At 39.5% G+C, this 26,939-nt stretch overlaps 1 protein-coding gene and 1 long non-coding RNA gene across 9 annotated transcripts in view; one reads left to right on the forward strand and one right to left on the reverse strand.

Annotated features, from left to right (window-relative positions):
• CCDC196 (coiled-coil domain containing 196) overlaps positions 1 to 16,527 on the reverse strand; it is an 18,992-nt gene extending 2,465 nt beyond the window's left edge. Inside the window, exons 1-11 of one of the 7 annotated variants that reach the window (XM_084792884.1) lie at positions 16,258 to 16,430; positions 15,305 to 15,366; positions 15,055 to 15,207; positions 13,691 to 13,787; positions 12,608 to 12,658; positions 11,293 to 11,370; positions 10,451 to 10,510; positions 9,956 to 10,094; positions 6,858 to 6,960; positions 5,265 to 5,323; positions 4,784 to 4,951 (exon numbers count right to left, since the gene is read on the reverse strand). In XM_084792884.1, the coding sequence (XP_084649010.1) occupies positions 6,950 to 6,960; positions 9,956 to 10,094; positions 10,451 to 10,510; positions 11,293 to 11,370; positions 12,608 to 12,658; positions 13,691 to 13,787; positions 15,055 to 15,207; positions 15,305 to 15,366; positions 16,258 to 16,305 (699 nt within the window). In that variant the 5' untranslated portion in view covers positions 16,306 to 16,430 and the 3' untranslated portion in view covers positions 4,784 to 4,951; positions 5,265 to 5,323; positions 6,858 to 6,949. The other 6 variants (XM_084792886.1, XM_084792889.1, XM_084792885.1 and 3 more) reach the window with 6 other exon arrangements.
• Positions 15,377 to 26,939, forward strand: part of LOC311603760 — a 15,286-nt gene continuing 3,723 nt past the window's right edge. For both annotated transcript variants that reach the window (XR_014781238.1, XR_014781239.1), the window contains exons 1-2: positions 15,377 to 15,729; positions 19,241 to 19,289. This is a non-coding gene — a long non-coding RNA (uncharacterized lncRNA). The remainder of the gene's footprint in view (positions 15,730 to 19,240; positions 19,290 to 26,939) is intronic.

Here is a 26,939-nt window from a genome sequence, read left to right on the forward strand (position 1 = left end):
ACCACACTGAGACCCTGTCTCAGCCCAGTCAGAATGACTGTCATCAAGAAAACGAACAGCAACTGTTGCCAAGAGTGTAGGGCCCGGGGGGGGGGGGGGGGGGAGGGGGGGGACACACGGACAGAACAACTTCCATATTTTGGTGGGGAAGGAAATTCAGCAGCCACTATGGAAATCAATGTGAAAATTTCCCCCAAAAATAAACATAAGGTGAAGAAAATGACTCAGCAAGTAAAAGCAATTGGAGCCCACAGAAAGATGGAAGGAGAGACCCCTGCTCCACAAAACTTTTCTTTGACCTTTACACATGTGCCATGGCACAAGTGCCACCTCAAACACACATATGCACACATAATAACATTTTTAAACTAAGAATAAGACTACCACATGATCCTGTTACACTACTAAGCATATGTGAAAGACTCAGAATCTGTACACAGTAGGAATACCTGCACATTTTTGTCTATTGCAACGCTGCTTATAAAAGCTAAATTACTGAATCAGCCTAGAGCCCTATTGATGGATAACTGGGTAAAGAAAATGTATATGTATATGGAGGATTATTCAGCCATAAAAAAAATTAATTATGCAGCTGGAGAGATGGCTCAGAGGTTAAGAGCACTGACTGCTCTTCCAGAGGTCCTGAGTTCAATTCCCAGCAACCACATGGTGGCTCAAACCATCTATAATGTGATCTGATGCCCTCTTCTGGCATGCAGGTGTATATGCAGGCAGAGCACTGTATACATAATAAATAAATAAATCTTTTTTTAATTAAATTATGTCATGCAGAAAATAGATACAAAACAATAGATATAGATCACTTTTAAGTAAAATAAGCTAAACTCTGAAGAACAAATTTTTATGGTTGTCAAGGTTAATATGGCCAAAGAACTTTGTATAGATGTGTGAAAATGTCATGACAAAACCCATTGCTTTATACAAATAATATGTACTAATATTTTTTTAATTTCTTTAAAATTCATTTTAACGTGTTTTTAGTTAACAGAATTACATCCATTTTCTGCCTTACTTTCCTCACTCCAGCCCCTTCAAGTACCTTCCTCCCAACCCTTCCCAGCCCCACTCTCAAGCTGATAATCTCTTCTTCTTTGATTATTATTGTTAAATACATATATATGTGTGTATGTATGTATATGCACAAAAATATAAATAAAACATGCTGAGTCTGTTTTTGTTGTTTGTGTATATGTGGTTTCAAGACTGACCACTCTACATTAGACAACCAATAAGGGATCTCATCCCTGGACAGGGGACTAATTTTCCTTCTTTAGCAGTCATTGGTTCCTGTAACATTTTGAAGAGGGCTGGAGAGAAGTACTGAGTGCATACTACTTTTCCAGAGGGAACATAAGTTCAGTTCCTAGCACCCACATCAGACGATTGATTCATAATTGTGACTCCAACTCCACGGGAATCTGCTGCCTCTGTCCTCTATAGACTCCAGCACCAACATTCATGTGCTCAACACCCACCCCAAGTACATAATTAAAATAACTTAAAATCATTTTTAAAAAATAAAATGAAGTTTGAGAACTTTCCCCTTAGAGAAAAAAATATTTTTAATTGGCTTACTTTGCTCATTATCAGAAAAGTACAACTATTTTTTATTATTTTTCTTTACTTCAATCAAAATATCTGAGGAAACAACTTAAAAGAAAAAGATTTATTCTGGTTCACTGTTTCAGATGGTTCAGTCCATGGCCCTTAGCCCCATGCACTTGGGAAAGACATCATGACAGTAATATATAGAATGATTTTGCCTTTAATGACAGACAAAAATCAGAGAGAGGAACCTTCAAAGGTGCATACTGTCGGGCTTACTTCTTACAGCTAGGCCCACTATTCATATCTCCCAAAATAGCATGACTAGCTATGAGCCAAGCATTTGTCACATGAGCTTTGGGGACAATATCATATTTAAACTAGAACAAAGTCTTGTACAATATCATTTAATAAATGTGTTAAATTCTAGACACTGTGTAAGCTTGTCAAGATGAAAACATAAGCGAGACATAGTTCTGTGTCTCAAAGAGCTCATCATTTGGTGTGAGAGATATCTGGGCAAATCAGTAATTGCAGTATAATTAAGTGCTTTTTTATAAGTAAGAGCTGAGAACAAAAAGTCTTGAACCTAGCTAGGGATGTTGGTGCATGTCTTTAATCCCAGCACTCTGGAGACAAAGGCCAGCATATCTCTTGAGTTCAAGGCTAGCCTGGTCTACATGGCAAGTTCCAGGAGAGCCAGGGCTACATAGTAAGACTCTGTCTAAAACAAAACAAAACAAAAACCTTCAAACCTGAATGAACATCAGAATTCTCTGAGGATCGTACTAAAAATTACATGTTTTTGCATTGTCTCTCAAATATCTTGACTTAAATTATTTGGGGAGTGACCTAGTAATATGCTACTTTTCAGAGTCTACAAGGAGATCCCAATAGACAGTGAGGATTGATAATCACTGGGGTAGAATAAAGATAACAAAATAGTTTTTAAGAAAAATGGGAGCTGGGCATATTAGTGTCTTAACCCTAGTACTCAGGAGGCTGAGGCAGATAGATCCTTGTGAGTTCAAGGACAGCCTGGTATACATAGTGAGTTCCAAGAGAGCCAGGGCTACATAGCAAGACTGTCTATAAATAAATACGTAAGTAAATAAAGAAAGAAAAAGAAAAATTAAGCTGAGAGATGGCTCTGTAGATCAAAAACCTGTGCAAGCATAGGAGCCAGTGTTCACATTCCCACAATGTACTAGGGTATATCTCTATTCTCAGCACTCCTATAACAAGATGGAAAATGAAGACAGGAGAATCTCCCAGAAGCTCTTGGGCCAATTAGCCTGGTTTCTGCATCAGTGATGACTAAAAATCCTGTCTCAAACGAGATGGAACATTGACCTCTGTACACCATGGTGTATGCTCACATAGAAATAAAAGGGAAATGGACAATTGTCAGGCAGACAAGGAGAAAAGAATCTTTCAGCTTTGTTCCCAGAACTCATGATCCATTGAGAGAACTGGAAATAGTTCTGTAGAGCTTACTATAGGATTGGAAGGGAAAGGAAAACAGAAGAGAATTGGGAGCTAGGCAGGAGGCAGATCAACTGTTGTCTGTGAAGGAACTTGGACTTCATAACAAAAGTGATGGGGAATGACATGATTTCATTTCTCTTTTAGAACAAATAGCTTCTATGGTACAGTGAAAGATGGATTAGAGAGCCTAGAAGCAGGAAGCTAATAGACTATGGTGACTCAGGCAGAAAAGGAAGCCTAAACTAAAAACAATGCTGAACAGTAAGATTTTCAAATCTAGATAACAAGGAAACAAAACCCACAAAGCAATACCATATGAGAGAATAAGAGCCATATAGTGTAATTGTTGTTTTTATGAGATGAGAGCCAAACTCGAGCTTTATGAATAAATGGCTTGGGATAAGCCCTGAGCACTCTCCCTAGGCTTAGGCCTGGAAGCTTCTAGCCTCAATACAATCTCTTCTTCTGCAGGTCCAGACCTGGAAGGATTCAGTTTCCAGCCTCCATCTGCTAACATAGGCCTAGAATGTTTCAGCCTCTGAGACTTACTGCTGAATAAACTCACCCTTTCTACCCCTTTCTGAACTCTGGCTGGCTGGTTCAACTCAGCTGTTCCTATTCAAACGCCTCTCCAAGCTGACTGATTCACATTGGCTTCTGAAGGCATCTTGCTGAATTGCTCTGCTTTGAAAAACTGCCTCTGAACTCCATGAACTGAGCTGCACTGACTGCACAAATTGAATGGAACTGCATGAACTCAACTCCACTGCGTTCAACGAGACTGCACCAAACTGAACTCCCTTTCCTGTCCTGTTCTTGTGGGAGTTGAGCATATCCTATCTCTTACTCATCCTTTCAGATCTTTCTCTGATTTGTCACTTTTTCTGCCCCTCAATTAGATAGCACTTTCAATCATGCTTGTTTCCTTCCATAAACTAATCTGGATTTCATTCTTTGAGATTAAAGGTGTGTACGAAGAGCATGTCTGTGTTCCAGCCAGATCATCCTGTAATCCAGGATATGTCTGCATTCCAGCTGGATCACCTAGACCTAGGTCTTTGGATGTGATTCCTTCCCAGAGTAGCCATGTTCCTGGAATAAAATTCCTCTACAATCAAAGGGATACAGTTTTCTTTATATTTCACATGAGGCTGATTTGCCAGCAACAGTTGGGCCATAATTAAATACCTCAGCGGTAGAAAGTGTTCCTTTATGGATTTAACTGTAAATAATGTGATTTGAATCTAGTCATTTTGTCCAAAACTTACCAATATTATCAGTGGCTATTTACAATACCTAACTGTTCTCACGTACTCTGGTGCCTTACATTTGACCATGTCCCCTGGAGGGGGAGACCTGGTGGCACTCAGAGGAAGGACAGCAGGTTACCAAGAAGAGACTTGATACCCTATGAGCATATACAGGGGGAAGTAATCCCCATCAGGAACAGTCATAGGGGAGAGGAATAAGGGGAAAATGGGAGGGAGGGAAGAATGGGAGGATACAAGGGATGGGATAACCATTGAGATGTAATAAGAATAAATTAATTTTTAAAAAGACAATAAAATGGGTTTTTGGCACATGCAGTAAAAAAAAAAAAACCTAACTGATGATATCCCAACATGCTTAGGGTCTAAATGTACATTTCTCCCCCCAGATTGGTGGTAGAGAGGGAAAACAGAACTAAAATAAATGTTTAAGAGATTTTAATGAACAGAAAAGGCTGTACCTAGTCTTTAAATCTGTCCAAAGCAAATGGAGTGAAAGCCTTCTAATCCTTCAGAACTTCATCTGGCATTGACCTCAGAAAAAAAGAGCCTCTCTCCTACATCATCAGACCGACTTTCTCTAGTTCCTTCTTGTTCTGTGTAGTTCTTTTCTTTGATCCTGGGATTTTCTTTAAAATAGAAGAAGAGCAAAAGGTGCAGGGGGTGGGGTGGGGAAGGAATAAAATGAGTGTTTTGCAAGTCTAAATAATAATACACTAGAATGCATAGTAAATGCATTGCAGGGCTGGGGTTGTTACTTATGATAGAGCTCTTGGCTGCCATTCACAAGGCCATGGGTTGGATTCTCCGCATGGCCAAAGTAGATCAATAAATGTATAAACAAAGAAACATTCTGCAAAAGCTATACCCATTACCCAAGCCTTTAAAAATTGGAGGGGTGTGGGGTGTGTGTGTGTGTGTTAAGGAAAGTTGTTCTCTCACCATACTGAGTTCATTTCTGTTGGTGGTTGTTCTCTCCTTAGTTGTGGTATCCGTTTTACCTGATGGAAAATGAGGGCTACTGACATTCATCATGGCATTATTTAACTGAATAACTTTAGACTTATAATAACATTGATACAAATTCTCAAATTGTTGTTTTAGGAAATAACAATATTTTAAAGTTGGCATAGTAGACCTTTTTCTATTGAAAGCTTTTTGTCTATAGTGGAAAAACTCATTTGAGGATTACATGTAAGTAATGACTTTAGGAGCCTACAGAAATGAACCTCTAACATTTGAAAAAAGTGGGATGATAAATCAAATCTCTCTCTCTCTCTCTCTCTCTCTCTCTCTCTCTCTCTCTCTCTCTCTCTCTCTCTCTCTCTCTCTCACACACACACACACACACACACAATGAGATAACTCAAACAAAAATAGTCACATAGAAAAGAACAACCAAAATATGAAGGTGGGGCACAGAAAGAGAATTCTCCAAATAAGGATTGATTGAACTGTAACAAAGTCTCAAGTATTAGCCAACAAAATAGAAGGCACTATTGACTCAGCAGACAGCACACTGAACAGGGCACAAAGAACTCTTGGCCAAGAGCAGTGGAGCAAAACTTCCTTCTACTTGGAAATACCTGAAATGGAAGGGTCTGTATTTGCCTGATTTGCAAAGGAGGTGTGTCCAAAATGCCATGCCACTTTCCTCTAAGACAAGTTTAAGCAATTCAGTTCTTTTGAAACTAGAGGAACCAGAACACCATCCAAGACGGCAATTAAGTACTTAACCTTCAAATAGTCCTTGTGTAATAGTCCAACCTGTTTTTACTTCCTTGCCCTAATTGCCTGATTTATTTGTAGTAGAGAAAAAAAGTGTTGGGCAAGAATTATGGACGAAGTAGGCAATCGCTTTTGTTTTTTGTTTCTTTGTTTGGAATGGGGTGAACTATAGTTCAGGGAGGGGACTAATAATAGTTAAGTGTTGCACAACAGAACACGGTGTTTAATGTTTAATCAAGGCTGGCAGTAATACATCTTGGTGCCACATAGCATGACACAAAACGTCAATAGGCTATTTTCTTCGTTTTTCATTTGGTATATAAATGTGGCACATTTTGTCCTGAGGGTAATAGAAAGCCAGTCTCCTACAGCATTTCACATTTCCTGAAGTACCTACCATTCATTATGGACTTGGCTTAGATGTGGTTGGTGCCACCTACTGGACTAAATACATAATTACAGGTCTCCTAACCCATTTGTCAACAGTCTCTGAAAACAGCCAGAGAGAATATGATGCTTCTTTAGGAGGGCTATACTATAAATAGTTAAGTTTGGATTCCCATCACAAGTTTTAGGGCTGGAAGAGACATAAGAAATTTAACACTGCCATTGTGTTGTTCAGTCCAGAACCCAAGCTTTAACTATGGTCACAGAAGCCTAGCTTTTCTGAGTTTGCTTCTTGTTCCACATTACTGATCTTACAGAGTCATAATAAGGGTTTTACAAAGTAAGAAGTTTGAAATGTGCCCTGTTGCATGTGATGGCTGTAAATCTTAGATACAGAAACACTGAAATCAAATCACTTGCCTGTGTTGTATAAGGGCTACGGCATATGTACCTGACTCCAGAGCCGTGGCTTTCCTCATTAAGACTTCTCAGAGTTTGGTAGTGAAATAATTTTAGGTGATTCCTGTAATAAATTTAAGAGAAATTATAACATGGCTTTAAATCCTGTAAATTACAGTGGAGAGATTGAAAACAAACAAACAAACAAACTCTCAACCCAGGGTGACCTTGCACTCCTGTGCCTCACGCCTCTCTGTCCCTACATGCTGGGATTCTAAGCAAGTGCTTCTAGCCCTGCCTCAGTTATTCCCTTTCCAGGGCTTTGGACCTCATACCACCAAGGAGAGAGTTACAAGTTGATCCTGGTTCTTTAAAATTCTCTGTCTTGTTAAGGAATTTAATTCAGAACATGAGTTCTCTGTCAAAAGATCACATCCAAAGACCTTCTAGGTGTGATCCAGAGAATACAAACACACCTTTAATCCAGGAGACAGAGGCAAGCAGATCTCTGAGTTCAAGGACAGCCTGGTATAGAGCAAGTTTCAGGTAAAGAAAAGCTTAGGTCCAGGTGTGGTAGTACACACCTTTAATCCCAAACAATGAAGGTAAAGTTAGTGTGTAGAAGGAACCACCCGTGTTTGGAAGTGATGTTTAATTGAAGGGCAGAAAAAGTGACAAATGAAAGATTTGATGGAATAGAATATGCTCAACTCTCACAAGAAGAGGGAGGAAAAGGAAGCTACTTAAAGGGACAGTGCAGACAGAGACAGAGAGTGTTTTACAGAGAAGTTGAAGGCAGAATGAGCCAGAGAATGAGGAGCCTGAAGATTAGAGCAGATTGCTAGAGTTAGTTTGAGGCCAAGCAGAGAGAGCAATTCAGGGGCCGAGAGAGAAGACAGTTTGAGTAAGTCAGCTGGGAGAGCAATTTGAGCCAGAACAGCTGAATTGAACGAGCCAGCTTTGAGGTCAGAAAGAACAAGTAAGGGTCAGCTTATGAAGCAATAAGTCTCAGAGGCTGGAAACATTCTAAGCCTAGGTTAGATTGTACAGAGGCTAGAGGCTTACAAGGCCTAGACTGAGACAACAATTGAATCAGGCGAATAAAAGTTCTTTTTACATCTTACTTCTCAGTAATGATAAAACAGGCCTTAGGCTTGACCATCTTTCTAGAGTCTTTTTTCTTCATTATTATTAAATTTACTTGTGACAACACCATTGCTTTTTCACTGAGTAACATAAATTTTGAGACTGAGCATGGTAGCTCATGCCTATAATACTGGAGTAGAAGAATCACTGTATGTTTGAGGTTAACAAGAGCTACATAGGAGCCGGGCGTGGTGGCGCACGCCTTTAATCCCAGCACTCGGGAGGCAGAGGCAGGCGGATCGCTGTGAGTTCGAGGCCAGCCTGGTCTACAAAGTGAGTCCAAGACAGCCAAGGCTAACATAGAGAAACCCTGTCGCGAAAAACCAAAAAAAAAAAAAAAAAGAGCTACATAGTAAGTTCCAGGCCAGCTTGGGCTACAGAGAGCCTTTTTTCTTAAAACAAAGACAAAAACAAAACAAAACAAAACCTTTTTTTCCCAATAAATGTATGTGTGAAAATAAAGCCAACCTGAGTAGCAAAAATGAATAAAGAATAAGCAACAGTCTAAAGAGGTTGAGAAACAGTACTACCTCCACACTGCTTCCCTACTGCGGAGAATCCCACATTTTAACACTTCTCCCATTGTCTTAGTTTGTTTTCTGTTGTGAGAATCCATTCTAACCAAAAGCACCTTAGGAAAGAAAGTTTATTTGGCTTCCATGTCCCAGTGAGCATCCATCATGAAGGGAAGTCAGAGCAGGAATTTAAGCCAGGAACTTAGAGTCAGGAATTAAAGCAGAGGCCGTGGAAGAATGTTGCTCACTAGCTTGTTCAGTCCACTTTCTTATATAACCCAAGACTACCTGTCCACAGAGGACTGGGTCCTCCCGAATAAGTCGTTAATCAAGAAAATGCCCCAAAAGACTTGTCTACATAGGCCAATCTGAAGGAGACGTTTTTGTCCGTTGAGGTTTCCTTCTCCCAGATGACGCTATCTTGTATCAGATTGGCAAAAACTATCAGCACATCCATGATAAGAAGTAGCACTTATGTGAAATAATTTTTAAAAACAAATTTTAAATAAATAAGTCAATATAAACAATCACTCTCTGGTCTCAGTAACATGAACATCTGTATTTTTCCTAATCAACTGGTTTGTTGTCACTTCATGAACACTGCAATCCATTCTTGTGGGTGAATTCCAGAACCAACTTTATAAGCTACCTCCACTAACTAAACAGAGCTCCCATCCTATATGATCATGCTTTTGACCAAGTGTATTTTCCCTTGGCTTTGACTTGCACATCTGTTTATTTAACCATATGTGTGGTGTGCAATTTTTGTAAGATACTCAAAACTTTTTATGGAAGAAGACAGAGGAGAAATTAGATACATTTTTACTATTCTGGTAGAACATTGCCATTCTTGGCGTAGGATTTCTATGGCATATCCCCCCCCCTTTTTTTTAAATGTAGACTTTAGATTAAAGGATTCTTGAAAATTTAAGAATCCTTTCCCTGCCCATCATAGCCACTACTTTACTTTTTGGGAAATACTATGAGTTTGTATAACACCATAAAGTCTTGAGGGGAAACCACTGGCATTCCCAGAAGTGCGTCTGAATTAGCGAATCAGACCCCTGCCAACAGTCGATCTCGTGTGCCTTCGGCTCTGAAATAACAGTCTAGTCCAGTGTGACTTAGGAGATCAACTCTAGTTCTTAGGATAGGGGTAAAGGTGGGGAAAAAAACTAAATATTTTTGAAATGTCAACTATTATCTACATATACCAAGGATATGGCATATTACTTTATCTTTACAAAGAAAAACTTAATTTCTTCTACAGAGGCTCCTGACGATAGTGCACTAGTTCCTAAATACTGCTATTAATGACAGTAGTGAAACAACTTATTTATACCACATTTAACTTACACTTGCACCAGGCACTGTGATGTTCACTGTTAAGTAATGGGTCCTTCAGTGTTAATAAACAAAACCAAACCTCAAACAATGGACCTATGCTACTCTACCCACCTTGAGGCCTCAGGAGACTCGAAGCCCCTTGCTTTGGCTCAAAATTGTGTTGTAGGTACAATAATTTTAAGTCGTTGATCTTCTGGTAGTTCCTCAAGGCTTCAATTTTCAGCTCAATCACTTTGCCATGAAAGTCATTCTGAAAGAGGACATTTTTCAACACATGCAATATTGACTTTTCCAAATTTACTATTACCTCGGTTTCTTTGTATAGATGTTAAAAAAAAATAAAGCTCTCATGTTTTGTCTTTTAGAGTTAAGAAGATAGTATTTGTTATTTTTCCCCAATTTCAAATAGCATAAAATTAAAGGCTTGGGAAGAAGTGTTTATTCCAACTTACTCAAGGTAAATCTAGATATAGGTGGCTTCAGCTATCTTCCACAACTTTTAACAGGCAAGGAAAATAGAAGGATTGGCCTTAAGAATGTGAAGTTAAAAGCCTTTATGTTGAATGAGTAAATGTATTTCATACTAGCTTTGGAAAACCTTAGTACCTGAAGGATGTTGGGTTGATCCTCATATTTGGCCCGTTCTATTTTCCTCTGTTGCTTTTCCTGGTGGGAGAAAGACGTTCTGGGTGACAAAGAAAGTTGAGATAAAAAATAAGTTTTTTTTCAATAGCCTGCAACAACCTTATGTAGCAAAAATATGGTTATGATATAGATTTACTGTTAGGTTGGTTTATATTTCACAGTCCTCTTTAGTTGACCCCACAGAATGCATTCTCTAAAAGCTAAGAGATAAAAAAAAAAACCAGTTCGTTTTCTGCGAATGGTTCGTTTCGGGGAGCTGAAGTGCAAATGTAACATTTCTAAATAAAATTCCAGGATAAATTAACAAGTGCTCTGTGTGTATGGAGTTGCCACTATTGGTATGGGTTTTCTCATTTTAGGATAGCTAACATGACTTCGCAAAAACCTGTGATGCTAGTCTAAAATAAATACAGTCTCCTAAGGATACTACATTGCTTATAAAATCTGCATCAGTTTAGGAGCATACCACATCTTAATCAGATACACAACGATCGGTTCCAAAAGCCACTACTGCTCAAAAATTAATGTACTGCCTTCCTTCCACATGCTTTCCACTTTCTCTACATGTGATAATATCTCAGGCTCACTCTTGGCCTTCCTAAGTGATAAGGGGGATTTTAGAGCCTGAGAGGAAAGATAAGAACCAAAGGAATAGACAATTCCAGATGGGAAAACTGCAATGTTTTGGTAGACCAGAAATCAAATATCCCCTAAAAGTCCAGATCCCCCAAATTTCCCCTGATTATAAAGGGTAATTTCTGACTGTATAGCATCAGCTTCTATGACACGCTACGCCCACTTACCTTTCCATCTTGCAGCTGTGCCTTGGGTTTTGTAGGGAGTGCTTTCTGTTGATCTCGGAGCCCTTCTGAAGCAAATGTCTGTGGAGAGACGTTTTGGCAAAGCTTTAAATTAGTGGTAATTATGAAGTCAAGGCTTTTGGTTCCTGCCAGGCAGCAACTTCTCTGGGATCAAAATGGAAATTGTGTACCTACCACAGGGGATTCAAAACGGTTCCTTAATGTTTATTATAATAATAACTATTAAGCGACTCCATATAGTATAAGACTGACTGCTAAGCGTCTCACTTCATTACTTACTCTCACTCTACAGTCCTTCTTGTTTAATCTTCACAGCTCTGGGGATTAGTCTTATCATTGATGAAATTGAGGCTTGGAGAGGCTAAGCCGTTTGTTTACAGTCACACAGCTAGGGAAGTCCATGGGGCTAGAGTTAAAAGCAGATCTGTCTGATTTTGAGGCGATGCTCTTAGCCATTGTGAATATCGCTCTCCTCCATTTCTCCTTATATAAAGGTTAGTTAAAAACCTCACATCCAAGGACAAAAGTGAGTAAAAAATCTAATTAAAAGTATAAGCTGATATGAACAATATTATGGAAATAATGAAATTATATGAAAGAAAGCCAGGGAAAGCTATGGTTTTACAGAGAGTAAACAAGGACTTTTCTGAAGAGGTAACAGATAAACTGAGGCCTGAAGTGTGAGAATAAGTAAATCATAAGAAAATCACTTTGTAGATGGGAGTAAAGCGAGAACAAAGACCTTCAGCTAAGGAAAGACGTGGCACGTTTGAGATCCTACACGTAGGCCTTTGTGGTGGTTGCAGAGAGTGCGAGGCGGGCTCTCCTATCTCTGTGCGTTCATACCACATTCGTCCTGTTGTCTGGAAGACACTGTTTTTACTGAAGTCATCCACCACTTCTGGCTCTCACAGCTTTCTGCATAGATCCCTGAACCTTGAGGAGTCAGGAGGAGTTGGGGGAGGGGCATGATCAAAATATATTGTATGAAAAAAATTAATAAAAATCTGCCACAAGTTAAGACAGAAAAAGAACAGGAGGAGGAAAGAGAGGAGAGCTTTTAAGAGAGGGGGAGAGAGGTGGGTACAGACCAAGGAAGCACAGTAAGGTGGGCTGCAAAGGGGTTTCAGCAGATGGCGGAAACACTTTGAATGTTTTTTAAAAGATCACTCTGTTGTTCAAATGGAGCATCGCTGGAAGCGTGACACGAGGAAACTGAGGGTGAGGGGGCAGTGGAGTGAGAGGGTCTCTGCGTTATCTGTGGGACAATACTTTTGAGAGATCCTTAGAGGCACACCTTGTTCCATAGCATCTCCATTTCCTTCCGAAGCATCTTGTTTTTCTTTTCCTATTAGAAGAGGAAGAACCAAACAAACAGATGTGTTTGTCCGACTGTTAAGTAAGGTCAGGAAAAAAAAAACTGTTTAATTAGTGGGAAGTAAGGGACTCATGGACACAGTAAACCAGAGAAGAAAGCAATAAATGAATCTTGCACAGAAACATAAGATGATTTGGTGACAGTGATGATGGTGGTTAAAAAGTTATTTCAAACAATAACTTTATGGTGGTTGTGAGATGTATCAATAGAAATAAATTCTTAATTCTTACGATGTTTTCATATGACAAGTCTCTTAAGGGTTTAGATACTTAACTTCTAATTTTTAAAGATCTTTAATATTGACTTGAAAAAGATATACAACTCTTTCAGAGCAAACTTTTTTCTTTTAATTTGATAGGTGTTCCTAATCCTTTAGAAATGATAAGTTAATATACTTATATTCATTAACTAGGTGAATTTTTTAAGTCAAAAAAGTAGACTCTTATCTGGGTACTGGTGGCACATGCCTTCAATCCCAATATTCAAGAGGCAGAGGCAGGTGGCTCTCTGTGAGTTTGAGTCCAGCCTTGTCTACAAAGTGAGTTGCATTACAGCCAGGACTAAACAAAGAAATTCTGTTTTGAAAAACTACAAAACAAAAACAAAAAAAAATGTAGAGTCTTGTTAGCTATCCCCCATTCTTTCTAACATCCAACCTGATTTCCTTCAAATCACCTTGGATTTCCTAGATCAAAGAGATACAGGTTTGCAGCATCAGAGGCCAGAAACCAGTATTTGTTATTTCCATGGGTGACAACAGTGGTTCAAGAAGCTACGCCCTAGCCAGGCAGGGTGGTGCACACCTTTAATCCCAGCGCTCACTTGGGAATCAGAAGCAGGCAGATCTCTGTGAGTTCAAGGCCAGCCTGGTCTACAAAGCCAATCCAGGACGGCCAGGGCTGTTACACAGAGAAACCCTGTCTCTAAAAACTAAACCAAATCAAACCAAAACTAAACCCCAAAAGAAGCTGTGCCCTGTAGTATCTACTAACAACACCTCACCAGGTTGTGTTTCATCTCCTCTGCTTCCTTAATAAGATCCATGACTGAAGACTCATCACGTCTCCTCCCTGCCATGATCTGCCTCATGATCTGCAGACTAGAAGGAAAGAGAGAACATATTAAATGTACATGCTCCTTAAAAGATAAAATTGACATCTCCAATCATCCAGAAAGTAACCTTCCATAGAAGTTCAATGGAGGCTGAACTCTCAGGGATTAGAGAGGTCCTGAATGACGAAGGTCTGTCAGTAGGATGATTCCATTCCTAGTTGACATTAGCTTTAGGTAATATACTCAGTAATAAATTCTGTGCTCTTTAATATTCAAAACTTAGGTCTAGGTCTCCAACAACCAATGAACGAACGTCCTTCTACCCTCAGAAAGGGATGTTGCCGTGTATGACTTGAGGGGAGGAAAGTTTTTGCCTCTATACAGAGAAATTGAAAACCTTGACATCTTTCAAATTAATGCCAGAATTATCGCCCATCTCACATCTATCCACTTCCTTCTACCCCTGTGGGTATCCAAATATGAATTAGTATCAAGTCTGACAATGAGAAGGACACTATTTAAAGGCAATCATTAATTTATGCTTTTGTTACTGTCCTTTTTCCTCCCAGTATCTGAGCAGAATGCCAGGTCTAACATGCTCTCTTGCTCCAAGAGAAGTCTATATTGCTGGTTTGCAAACAGCTGGTGTTCAGCCACTTCTTGCTGGTTTTTGTTCTCCCAAAGTCCAAGTTCCTTAAGTGCTTACAATAAGCGTATAGAAATAGAGATCAGCTGAAGTGATAATTTTTCTATGACTAGAAAGGAAGAAGAGACATGGAAGTTCCTAAGAACAAAGAATGTTCTATAGCAAAGATTTAAGGTCTCAGATGTGTAGGAGCATCTCCCTCACCCAAAGAGCTCCCAGGCTCAGAAAAGATCATCACTTTCCTTCTTGGCATAGGAAGAGCAAGTGTTTGTCCTAAAGTAACTCTACCAACATAAATAAGCAAAAGTTTCAGTCATCAGCATAACAATGATGGGCTTATACTATTAAAGACTTGTTTCTTGGGTGGACATCTTAGGAAGAGTAACTGTTGCTTCATGAGATAAGGACAAAGTCATATTTATTAGTAAAAAAAAAAGTTGAATTCCTGTGTGCCCTGCCCTGCATTATTATTATTATTATTATTATTATTATTATTATTATCATCATCATCCTGTAGTGATATATTCATATATTCTTTATATTCTACTGGAGCTGAATATCTGAATTTAAAAGTAAAAACAAACAAATCAGTGGTAGTTATTACTAATCCTGTGGCAGTAACATCCTCCGGCCTTTCTACCTAAGGGAACTTTGTAGGGCTCCTTACCTTCTTTGTTTTTCCTCCAGGTTAGCCATAAGCTTCTGGAATAGGAGAGTGCTCTTATCTCCTAGAGGTTTTAACATATCTGTAAGTTCCTGCTTCCTTAACTTCAGGTCCTCGCTCAGTTCCTTCAAGTAGCTGTCGTCTGTTTTAGAATTTCTGCAGGAAGATGTGCAATAACCTGTTGGTAGCTTGAGTAATTAGACACCTCCCCCACGAGGTGCCCGCCATTTGCCTTCCTCCATCAAAGACTCACTTTTTTGAGGACAAGCAAGATCCTGAAGAGCTGGTGCCACTTGTCATCTTGAAGGGAAACGCCTAACAATAAAGAGGCCTCCTTGAAAATATGTGCCTTTCCCCAGTGCAGTTAAGACATCATATTTGGCGCTGTTGTTCTTGAAGCTTCTGTTGCACTGGACTGATTTTAGCTACGGCTTGAGGTCACAATAGCACCAAGGCCACAAAATCAGCAGATATTATAAGTTGCATCAGTAGCTGCTTGATGACTTAAAATACTTAACCACAAGATTGGGTCTTGTCTGAGGGTTAGCCAAATCCCCAAAGCTTTATTCTGAAATCATTGAATGGGTGGGAAAGAATCACGGTCATCATACCTGCATTAGAAAATTACTGTTGGATTAGAAAATAGTAACTTATCAAAAAGAACTAATCACCACCAAGGTAACAGACCTCTGTGAAACGCCTGCCTTAACAAATTGCTGGCTTATTGTGAGTGAGGAAAAGATAGCAGCCTCTATTTCTGGGAGCCTGGGGGGGGGGGCGGCGCGGAGAGGGGAAGACACATCTAACCAACATTTAAAAATGGGCCAAGGTTAAACTGGCAAACACTATAATGTAATGGAGTAATAGACGAACCTTTGCCATTTTCCCCCAAATCTTTACAACTCAGTCTATCAGCTGGATGTGGTGAGTCACACCTATACAATTCCAGCACCAGGGAGGCAGAGGCAAAAAGGAGTGAAAGTTCAGGGCAGCCTTGGGCTGCATAGCAAGCCTGTCTTACAAAAGTAAGCCGAAGCAAAACAAAACCGTTATATGATGTCAAGGGAAAAGAATATTGGGCAGGTAGGGAGAGGATATGGTTTGGAAAGATCCACACTGTCAGGTGCCTTCCTTGGCCAGAGTCTATTCCGGAAGGCTGGACACATCCTACATTCACCGCCACAGACTCTTACTCTGCTATCCTACCTCCTTTAGAAGCACACATCTTCTGAATCTTAAGATCGCCTTCCTCATCTGTCATTTAAGAAGTAGAAGATTGTCCAAAGGATTATATACTTTTGAGTGTGCCCTTAAAAACATTTTATGGATTCACTTTTACGCAATGCCACAGATGAAAATTAAGGCACGCCACTTCAAATACCGACCGACCATTTTCAGCCTTTTTCGAGGAGTTTTCTCCAAAGTAACTTCAGTCCTTTATCTTTGGGGAAATTTGAAAGGCAAACTTTTGCATTGAAAAAAAAAAACAAAAAGCAAGATTTATTTGTCAGAACTTGGTTTGGATGTCAGCTTCACTGTGAGCAGGTTCCAAATTCTCTGAGCCTGATGAGGTCTCCATTTTTATAAAAGAATGAAATTCTGGCCCGATAAGCCTGTTGTGAGCATGAGATAAACAGTGTGCCTGTCTCCATGTCGCGTGTTCTCTTCTAGTGGGATTTTACTTGGTTTGGGTTTGCTTAATGCCCCAATTAAGTAGCCAGATTTTTTAAAAAGCTGATATCTATGAAGCTTAATCATAAGAGCCTTTCATTTTCAACATCTCTTCCAAAGAGTCAGAACCTTTTTCTGACCGTTTTTTGAAATTAGAGACTTTCCTCAAATTATGTATATCTAGAGTCTCACAAAATACGGCTCTTCCCTGGATTACATAGAATACAAACCGTCCCTAAGTATCTTCTACATCAAATCTTCTTTTTAGACAATCTTTACAAATACTTTTTCTAAAGTTTTCATGTGTCACTTGAAGGTTGTGTGTGACAGAAATATTAAATTAGAAAAGCCACAACACATTAATAATAATTCATGTTGGTTGTCCTATTACTGTCCACAAAAAATTTCAATTGAAGGAAGGTGAGTAAAATTCTCACTATTAAAAGGGGGTAGTGAGTGGACTGGTTTTTAATAGCATCTTAGACTACATATGTGGCAGGTGGTAGCAAACAGTAAAGGACAAAAATGGCATTGCTCACTGAAGTATAGCCTCTTTAAATTTCATGTTGTGACATTTGGCAGGCCGAACTGTGATAGAATATTAAAACATTTAATGGGCAGGCAGCATCCCAACTCACCTTCCTCTCTGCCCTTGCTTGTGAGTGATTCCAAGAGGAAGAACACTTGCTATTCTGATGTAGTCTTTCCTACAGCCAATCAGCCATGTTTATTTCCTAACATTCTAATGCCCGTTTCTTTAACCTGGAGTGTGAATTCTAAGGAGTATATTTGCCTTGTAATAATTTGTGTGGATATTATAGTGAGAAGCTTTTTAACAAAAACAATTCTCTAAACAGAAAGAAAGCAGGGTTGAGAGGGGTTAGTTGATGCTTTGTCTAAGCATGTAGTGCAGGAAGAAGGAAGGGTGAAGTTTTAGATGATCGTTAAAGGCAGACATAGTAAATTTTTCCTGAAGTAGAAAGTTAAGTCACCTGCCGATTGGCAGTGTTTGGTGGGAAAACCCTGGAAGAGTGATGAGAGGCAGGCAGATCTCTATGAGTTCGAGGCCAACCTAGTCTACACAGAGTTCCAGAACAGTCAGGGCTGTCACACAGAGAAACCCTGTCTTGAAAAATGAAAACAAACAAACAAACAAATAAAAAATTTGGAATTGCACCTGAGCAGTGGGAAAAGAGTTAAAAAAAAAATATTGCTATGTAGTATCAAGGTGGATTTGAAAGTTGAAGATCAGTCATGCTATTAATCAGAACTTATACAGTGTTTCCCTTCAGTAGCTGGCAAACGGGAAGCTACAGCTGAGAAAAAGTAGGTGACTGGTGGGTTCTGGGCTAGAACTTGGCAAAACCGATGAGCAGAAAATCAAGGAAGAAGGGTATGAGAACGCTAGTGAGAGTCTCCATCCCAAGGTCTGCCTAAGTCTTCAGAGTATTGAGGAGAAAAAACGATAAGGGGTTGGCTGAGGAGAGAACAACTCAGAACGGACTTAAGATTGAGAGTGTGGAGTAAGACAGAGGTTTGAGTCAATGCATGCACGTCTTCTGAAGTAAGTCGGGGACCTTCACCACCAGTTAGATAACCATAGTAGCAATCATAATGTTTTCTGGGTAACTTTGTATCTTTTGCTTCCTTTCACTGCATAATCACTGAAATTCATGTGGTGCCTCAAAATAGGCCTTACAACAGGTCATTCACAATGACCTCATCCAACATTATAGCATTTGATTTTAGTATCTGTTAAGAAAAAGCGTGATTGCTCTATAATTAGAGAACTCCGAACCATTTTAGTGTTAGTTTTGCCAGCGGAAAGTCAAATTAGTCTAATTAAGTCAGGTCTCCAAAAGTAGAGGCAATTATTTTCATATTAATGCGAGAGATTGGGAGGGGGGGAAGAGAGGAAGAGTGAGAGGGAATTATATTTCTATGTTGTTTGTTCTAATCATTTGATTGGCTCCTTCCTCTTAACTTAAAAAAAAATAATTTATTGGGGTTCTGTTTGTTTTGAGACAGGGTCTCACTGTGTAGCCTTGGCTGGCCTGGAGCTCACTAAGTAGACCAGATTGACCTTGAACTCAGAGATCCACCTCTCTCTGCCTCCACAGTCCTGGAATTAAATGAGCCAGCATTTTCATTTTTGTTTTTAGCTCTATGTGTATGTGTGGGTATGTGCACACAAGTGTGGTATCTGTAAAGTCCTGAAAAGGGCATTGGATTCCTTGGAGCTCGAGTTACAGGTGGTGATTAGCCGCCTGACCTGGATAATGGAAACTGAGCTTGGTTTCTCTGCAATAGCCTTGTGCACTCTTAAACATCAAGCTGCCTCTTCAGTGACCCAACCTCTTGCTTTTATAATTGTCCCAACCCAGTCTGTACCTACATTTAGAGGAACCCAAGCACTTGAGACAGCTGAGATAAATGTGACAGCTGAGATAAATGTCTGTTATTCTTGAGAGTTTTTGTTTAGTACTTTGAAAGTAATACTTTGCCTTGGTGTCTCCAGATTCTCGGTATTCAAGCAAACATATGAACTTCCACAAAAACTTTTCAGGGTGAGTATAAGGAAGGTCTGGTAAATGGCTCAGCATGGAGAGCTGAGTTTAAATCCCAGGAGCCATTAAAACATGGCCATATGTGTACCTGCAACCCCGACACTGTGAGATGTGGAGACAAGAGGATTGATGATGCTTGCTGGATTCTAGACAATTCCAGGTCATTGAAAGATCCTGTCTCAAGGGAATAAGGCAAAGAGTAATATAGCAAGACAACAGACATCTTCCCCTGACCTCCAGTGCAGAGAGAGAGAGAGAGAGAGAGAGAGAGAGAGAGAGAGAGAGAGAGAGAGAGAAGAGAGAAAGGATAGTTTTCTGGATCCACAATTTCCACAAGAATTCTCCACTAACATGGATGTACTTGAGAGTAGTTCTTTTTTTTTTTTAAATAATTTATTCAGATTACATCTAAATTGTTATCCTCTCACTTGTATCTTCTTGTTCCCCCCCTCCTTCCCCCCTCTCTCTCTCTCACCCTATTCCCTTCACCTAGGACTGTGGCAGAAGGGGACCTCCTCCCCCGCCTTATCATCACAGCCTATCAGGTCTCATCTGGATAGCTTGCTTCCCCTTCCTCTGAGTGCCACCAGGCCTCTCCTCCATGGGAAAGTGGTCAAACTGGGGGCACCAGAGTCAGTCTCTGCTGCTCTCCACACAACTGTGGAGAATGCACTTCCGTTGGCTAGAGGTCTGAGCAGGGAGTCTAGGTTTACTGTATGCATTGTCCTTGGTTGGTGCAGCAGTTTGTGCAGGCCTCCCTGAATCCAGACCCACCAGCCTTGATGGTCTCCTTGTGGGACTCCAGGAGTCTCCTTCCCACCTCCTTCTTCCAAATACATTTTGCTCACATTCAGAAAGAATGAAATACACTCCAGCCATCTTGAATCTTACTTCAATGACTTGCCTTTAGGGTGTGTAATATTCTTAAAGGCAATCAAAACTTATAATTCAAAGTGTTGGAACTAACAAGAGTGAAGGACCATTAGTGACCAGGAAGTTTGCTGGTCTTTGCTTTCAGCAAAATGAAGGAATACCTAAAGCATCCCTTAGGTTTATTAGAGCTAAAATTTGATGAAAAATTACTATTTGAATTTTGGCTTATAATTCAGAGGGAGTTTCCAACCTTTGAAAGACACTGCTATAACAAACATCTTCCTTTCCCATCTGTTTATTTACATAAACAACCCCTGTCCCAAATGAGGATCTCAAAAAGTACAAACAATATTAATGGAATTGATTCTCAAACCCTATCTTATTCAAGGAATAACCACAAGTACATGGAGTAACTAAGGGGAAATGCTATTAATAGGACTATTTCAAAAATTGCCTTACTTAGAAATTATTTTTGAAATGGTTAGAACTTTTGTCAGAAACACAGACAAATAGATTTGTGTCTTTCTACAATGTCAGATTTTATTGAATAATAATAATAATGAATCCGTACCTACTTCAGTTTCCTTGGCTGCAGTCTGCCAAGTAGTCTCAATTTCTCTTGGTTGTTAATAAAGGAATACACAGTTTTTTGTTCCAATCTTAACTACTAATGTCAGCTCTCAGATCAGGCATTACTTGTAGCCCAGCAAATGTGCTTCTCTCTTTGTAGAGATGTAAGCTAAAAGATGGCTACAAAAGGGTTAAAGAGGCTGCCACAGAGCTCAAGGCAGTCCAGAGAGCAGGCCCCGCTGAGAAGAGAAGCCAGTGATACAGATGCAAAGAGATTCCCTGCAAGTGGTTAAATAAGACAATAACAAAACCACTTAGAGGTCTGGTCCCTTGGCCAGAATTTAGCAGCTTTAGGTTCCAGTAGAGCGTGACCTAAAGTTCTAAGAGTGGGACCATGGAGACTATAGGACCACTGTACAAAACAGGATCCAGACAGATGCATGGCCAAGTAGACTGTATCACCTGTGGGCACTGAACTGAAGCCTCTGGAATAGCTGTGTGTCCTCTCTCTGCCTGTTGGTCCCTCGATGCACACATCACATTGGGTTGTTAGGGACTGTCTTCCTCTGTATGGGTCCAGGCGATTGTGTTACACCCTTTCCTCAGTCTAATGTGCTTCATGCTCAAAATCAAATAAAGTGCTGCTTCTAACATGGGAGTTACTCGGGCAAGCCTGAAAACCACTCTGTGGAGCAGCTTAGAGCAGAGAACAGTCTGATTGCAGCATTTCTTGACTGCTGAGTAAGGGTCTATCACTTAGGTGTTGTCAGATATGAGCATGTAAGAGTCACTAAATATGAGTGCTTCTAAGAAAGATTTTTCTGTGAGTTTGAGACAACGTTGGTCTAAATAGTTCTAGGCTAACTAGAAGGATCTTATCTTATCTAAAAAAAAAAGAAGAAGAAGAAGAAGAAAAAGAAAAAGAAAGACAGAAAATCTATTTGAAAATATCAATATTTAACATTCCAGAAATTATATTTTAAACCTATTTAATATTTATTTTGCTATCAATATGTAGTTGGGGGAATATGTGGATGTCAGAGAACAGCTTTGTGGAATCAGTTTTCTTCATCCACCTTTATGTGGGTTCCAGGAATTGATCTCAAGTTGTCAGGCTTTCGTGGCGAAAGCCTTTACTTGTAGAGCCATCTTGCCAGCCCTAAAACCAAACATTTTAGATGTCAACTTAAAAACATGTGAAATGATAGCTGCCTTTTCAAACGTTGTCTGAAGTACATAAGCAAACTGCCTGAGAGGGCAGGAGCTCTCTGCCTCTGACAGGCTTCACGAATGCCCTGGGGGATCTCCTGAAAGCTGCAGATTCTCAGGCTCAGGCCCCAGAGAGCTCACCAGAGACTGGGAGGCTTTAACAAGCATTCCCTGGTGATTCTGAGTTGAATTCTGTGGCTCTGTCTATAGGAAAAACTGCCTCAAGTCTTCGATCACAATGAGTCAGCAGAAAGGCAACTCAACTTTGGTAAGGTTTTGTTTTGCTTTGTTCTGGGCCATCTGTAGAAATGCTGTGTCTGAGCTGTACGTTGTGTCACACCCCCACCTGTCACTTAGAGGAGGAAGTCATTCCAGCATTTGCAAAGAACATTGTCCAGGACACGAGTCAATGTTGAGCTCTCCCTGGCCACCACTACTGCCCAGGCCCTCAACTGTCAGGTATATCGGGATTTCAGGACCACAGTCAGGGAAAGGAGGAAAGAGAGAAAATGCATTTGGAGCTGATGGGAGTTAGATGCCCAGACTTCAGCCCCATCAAGTAACAGTACAACTGTAGCAAATAGCAAGTGGGAAAAGAAAATGAAATCACTCAAGATGGGGTAATTGAATCAGTCCATAAGAGGTCGTAGGTACACAGAATTCACCTGAAAGAAGATCTAGAAGATTCACAATAGGATGGTTACTATGAAGGTGCCAGTATTTCTTCAAATACATTTTGAATCTTTTAAGAAAACTTGGTAACAATTCTGGTAAAGAATAAAGGCTAGAAATGAACTCAAGAACCATTTATTTGTCCTACAATTTTTATTGTTTATTCTTTGACGGCTTCATCCTTGTATATAATGTATTCTGATTACTCTCTCCCCCACATCTTGCACTTTTTGAATCCAATTATATAGACTTGCCTAGTCTTAAGTTTATACAGAGAAATCAGACAAGAAAGAAAATCGTTCTCAGGATTTGCCAGGTTTAAACTGAAGTCCCTCAAAGGATGCTTGCCTCCTTGCATTAATAGGAAAAGGATGCTCGGCGTAGGCAATAAGGCACCTTGGGAGGGTGCCTGGCAAGGAGGAGGAGTGAAGACAGCTCTCACTGCCTTCTAATGAGACTGTCCTTATCAGTGGGGCATGCACACACCACATGCAGGTTAAACACCTTACATGCTGGAAGCTGGGGTGTGAGAGTTGTAACGTGGCCGTCACGCAGGACTAGAAAGCAGTGGAGGCCTTGCCTGCAGTGAGGTATGAGGGTAAGGCTTCAAATCCACTGAAAATGTAGACTGCCATTTCTTATCATTTTCTTTTTTCTTCCCCTCCCCCCCCCCTTTGGTTTTTCGAGACAGGGTTTCTCTGTGTAGCCTTGGCTGTTCTGGTCTCGCTTTGTAGACCAGGCTGGCCTCGAACTCACAGCGATCCACCTGTCTCTTCCTCCCGAGTGCTGCGATTAAAGGCGTGCGCCACCACCGCCTGGCAGCATGTGTTTTTGTATTAGTAACTCTTTTGCTGTTGTGATCAAAATATATGCCAGAACAGTGTAAGAGAGGGAACATTTATTTTGGCTCATGGTTTTACAGAGATTTCTGTGCATCATGAAAAGGGAGGATATTGCAGAGTGGCCCAACTTACAGAGGTAAGAACATGTGCCAGTGGCCATTCACATGGCAACAGATGAAGGCAGAGAAAGCCAGTCACTTAGTGACCTGTTTTGTCCACCCAGATTCCACCCTTGAAAGCTCCATGGCTTTCAAAATAGTGCCTAAGCTGGGACTAAGTGCCACAAGCCTATGGAGGGACATCTTTGATTGAAAACATGATAGTATCCATTGTTGGGCATTATAAGGAGACCACAAAAAAAAGCATGCATTATGCAGATAAAATGTGACATTTGTCAGAGTTTAGAGATACATGATGGATGCCAAATTCAACAATCCAGCCACTGTATGTGGATGACATAAAAACTAGGTTCAGAGCAAAGAATTCTCTAAATTTGCTTTAGCTGTCTTTGTGTTCATATGCCACTTCAATGGAAATGGACAGCCTAGAGTTTTTTTAACTAAAGTTTTATTTTTAATTTAGTAATAACCATCTATAATTTAAAAAGTACATAATTATGTGCTTCTATATTGCTTCAACATCAAATGCTAAAACGAAGATGACATTTGTCATATTAAGATTTTTTTTGGTATATCAACATTTTCCTAGATCTTTTCATTTGCACTTTCAGGTAAATAATTAAGGCACTATAAATAATAATTAGGAATATACATAGAAGCAGTATCAGGGAAGAGATTTTATTTTTTAATGACTTTATAATTCTGATGACAAATTCAAGAACTTCTGAGTTTATACACTGTACCACATACACACACACATAAGCACATACACACACACAAATAGACATACATATAAACAGACACACACCAATTATTCAGTCATGTTTAAGACACTAAGTCATATTTGCTTTTCAATTTAGTTTGACTACATTATAGAAAACTGTATATTATAAAATGAACTATCAAATAAAACATTATTAATTATAGAACATTTTAAGTGAGTGAAATTTTATTACTTGGGTGCATATATTATAAACTGAATTTATAAAATAAGCAGCTTTTACTAATAAATAAACTAAAGTATATTACCTAGTAACATATCATAATAATAAAATATCTAAATTAGACTAGTAACTTTAAATTTTGTAATTCATTAAGAACTATTTATTCCTGTGTCTAAATGGTCATAAATCTTGAGTTAAATAGTTTGTATTAATTAAATAAATTTTATTTGGAAATTATGACATAGATAACCATTTAAAAATATGTCTGTCCTGGGGCTGGAAAGATGGCTCAGTGGTTAAGAGCACTTGCTGGACTTGCAGAGAACCTGGATTCAATTCCTAGCACCCACATGCTGGCTTTTAATTGTTAATAGTTTCAGTCTGAGGGACTGTTGCTCTCTTCTGGCCTCCACAGGCACTAGGTACACACGTGGTACACGGGCATACATGCGGAGAAAACACTTATACACGTAAAATAATAAAAATTAAAAATATGGCTGCCCTAGGAAGAGAGGTGTTTTAAAATCTTAGGTATGTTCATTGCTATGCTGAGAAGTTTCCCATGAACCCTTTCTTGGGCATGAGATTCTAAGAGCCAGATGTGTTCTTTTCTCTTGTTCACTAAGTAGATTCAATGGTTGTTAAATCAAATTGTAGTTGAGAATTGAAAGCATCATCCTTTCTGCGGTTGAAAACTTTTCATGTGTGTCATGTATGGCAGTCACTGACAGCCTTGCTGCTTCGTTTTCTCATGTCTGGCTCCAGGGTTAGTCTTACAGCTCGTCTGCGCCTGTTGTAGCAGCTGAGGTGCTCTTTTCCAGTGATAAAGAGGTCTAAGGATACATACGTGATTTTGTGCTGGCTAATGAAACACAAAGGGAAGACTTTTTGGTATCCCTGGGCAAGCGTGTTTTCTCTCTAATAAAAAAGAGTAGGAAAGGAAAGAGAACCCTGGAGAGGATGTACATTTACTTACTTTGCTTACTGCCCTAAAAGGACAGAAAGTGTGGGGCTACTGTAGCCACAGTGCCATAGAAAGTGTGCGGCTACTGTAGCCACAGTGCCATAGAAAGCCCAAAGAATCTCAAAGAAACCAATCAAAACTGTTGAGGTGAAGGAACTTTGCTAAAACAGTGGTTCAGGAAGGTATGAACCATAGGGTCCAGGCTTCTTAGGACATAGCTAGATGCTGTCGGTGGCCAGTTGCATTTCTTTTTACTTATAGCTAAATGTATTCTGCCTGCATTTAAATGCATTGTCAGCATTGCCCCAGAGGTGGCTCATACTAATTTGTGAAATGATAACACACACCCCCACAATTCCATATCCAGTGACTTAAAGTTGGTACCTTTGCATTGTCTGTGATGGGAGTTCTTACGTTATGGAACTATACCAAAAGTACGAACTGGTGTTTGGTTTTGTTTCCTCAGAGAGCAGATTGCTTATCACCATCACACGGCTAGGTGAATTATCTTACTCCTATGGAAAATATAACAACTACTCTGCTAGTTATCATTATTTCTAAAATTACATCTATTGGGGTTGGAGAGATGGCTCTATGTTAAGGATACTGGCTGCTCCTTCAGTGGCTCTGGGTTAAGTTCCCAGCACCCACATAGCACTTTACAAACATCCGGAACTCCAGTTCCAGGAATCTAACACTATCTTTTGACCCCAGGGGACACTGCAAGCACATGGCTCATTATTTTGTATCTTCACATATGTGAACGAGAGTGCATGTGCTATTGCACACATACGGAGATCAGAGGGAAACTTGTATGAGCTGGTTCTCTCCTTTCCTCTATTAGAGTGCTGGCAGTGAAATTCAGGTCATCTGATTTGATAGCTACTGTTGTACCTGCCGAGCCATCTTCCCAGTCCCCTAGCATCTCTTAGAGCAGTTTTTAAAATTTAATTTTTTTTTGAAAAATTTCACACATGACTACTCTGTATTTACAAATAACAAATGGGTAATGAGTATGTCAAGACATTTTAAGTCACAGTACTTTAGAAATGAAAGAGACTAGTACATTTTAGGAGCTCAAAATAAAGTCTCAAATTATTTAAAAACTAACCCAATATTATATATTACTAATTAATAGCAGAGTCAAGTTTATAATTTACTCTCACTTTCAAAAAAATTTTGTGGTGTATTAGAATCCATAGCCTCACATATGTTAGGCAAGCAACCTATATTTAGCTATTCAATTAGACAGTACAATTTGATTATTTATTCCCACTTTAGTGATCTTATCAGTAGACTACAGAGCCACTCTATAATTTATATAATTGTGATAATAACAATGATTTTTTACTTGCCGTATCTAACTTCAAATTAAAATAGTAAACTGGAGATGCATGATTTTCTATAAATATATCAGCTTAGTTTTTTAATAATGCATATAATCTGTGTTTAATTAG

This window comes from Acomys minous (assembly GCF_964271855.1).
Source record: "Acomys minous genome assembly, chromosome: 8".
NCBI lineage: Eukaryota > Metazoa > Chordata > Mammalia > Rodentia > Muridae > Acomys > Acomys minous.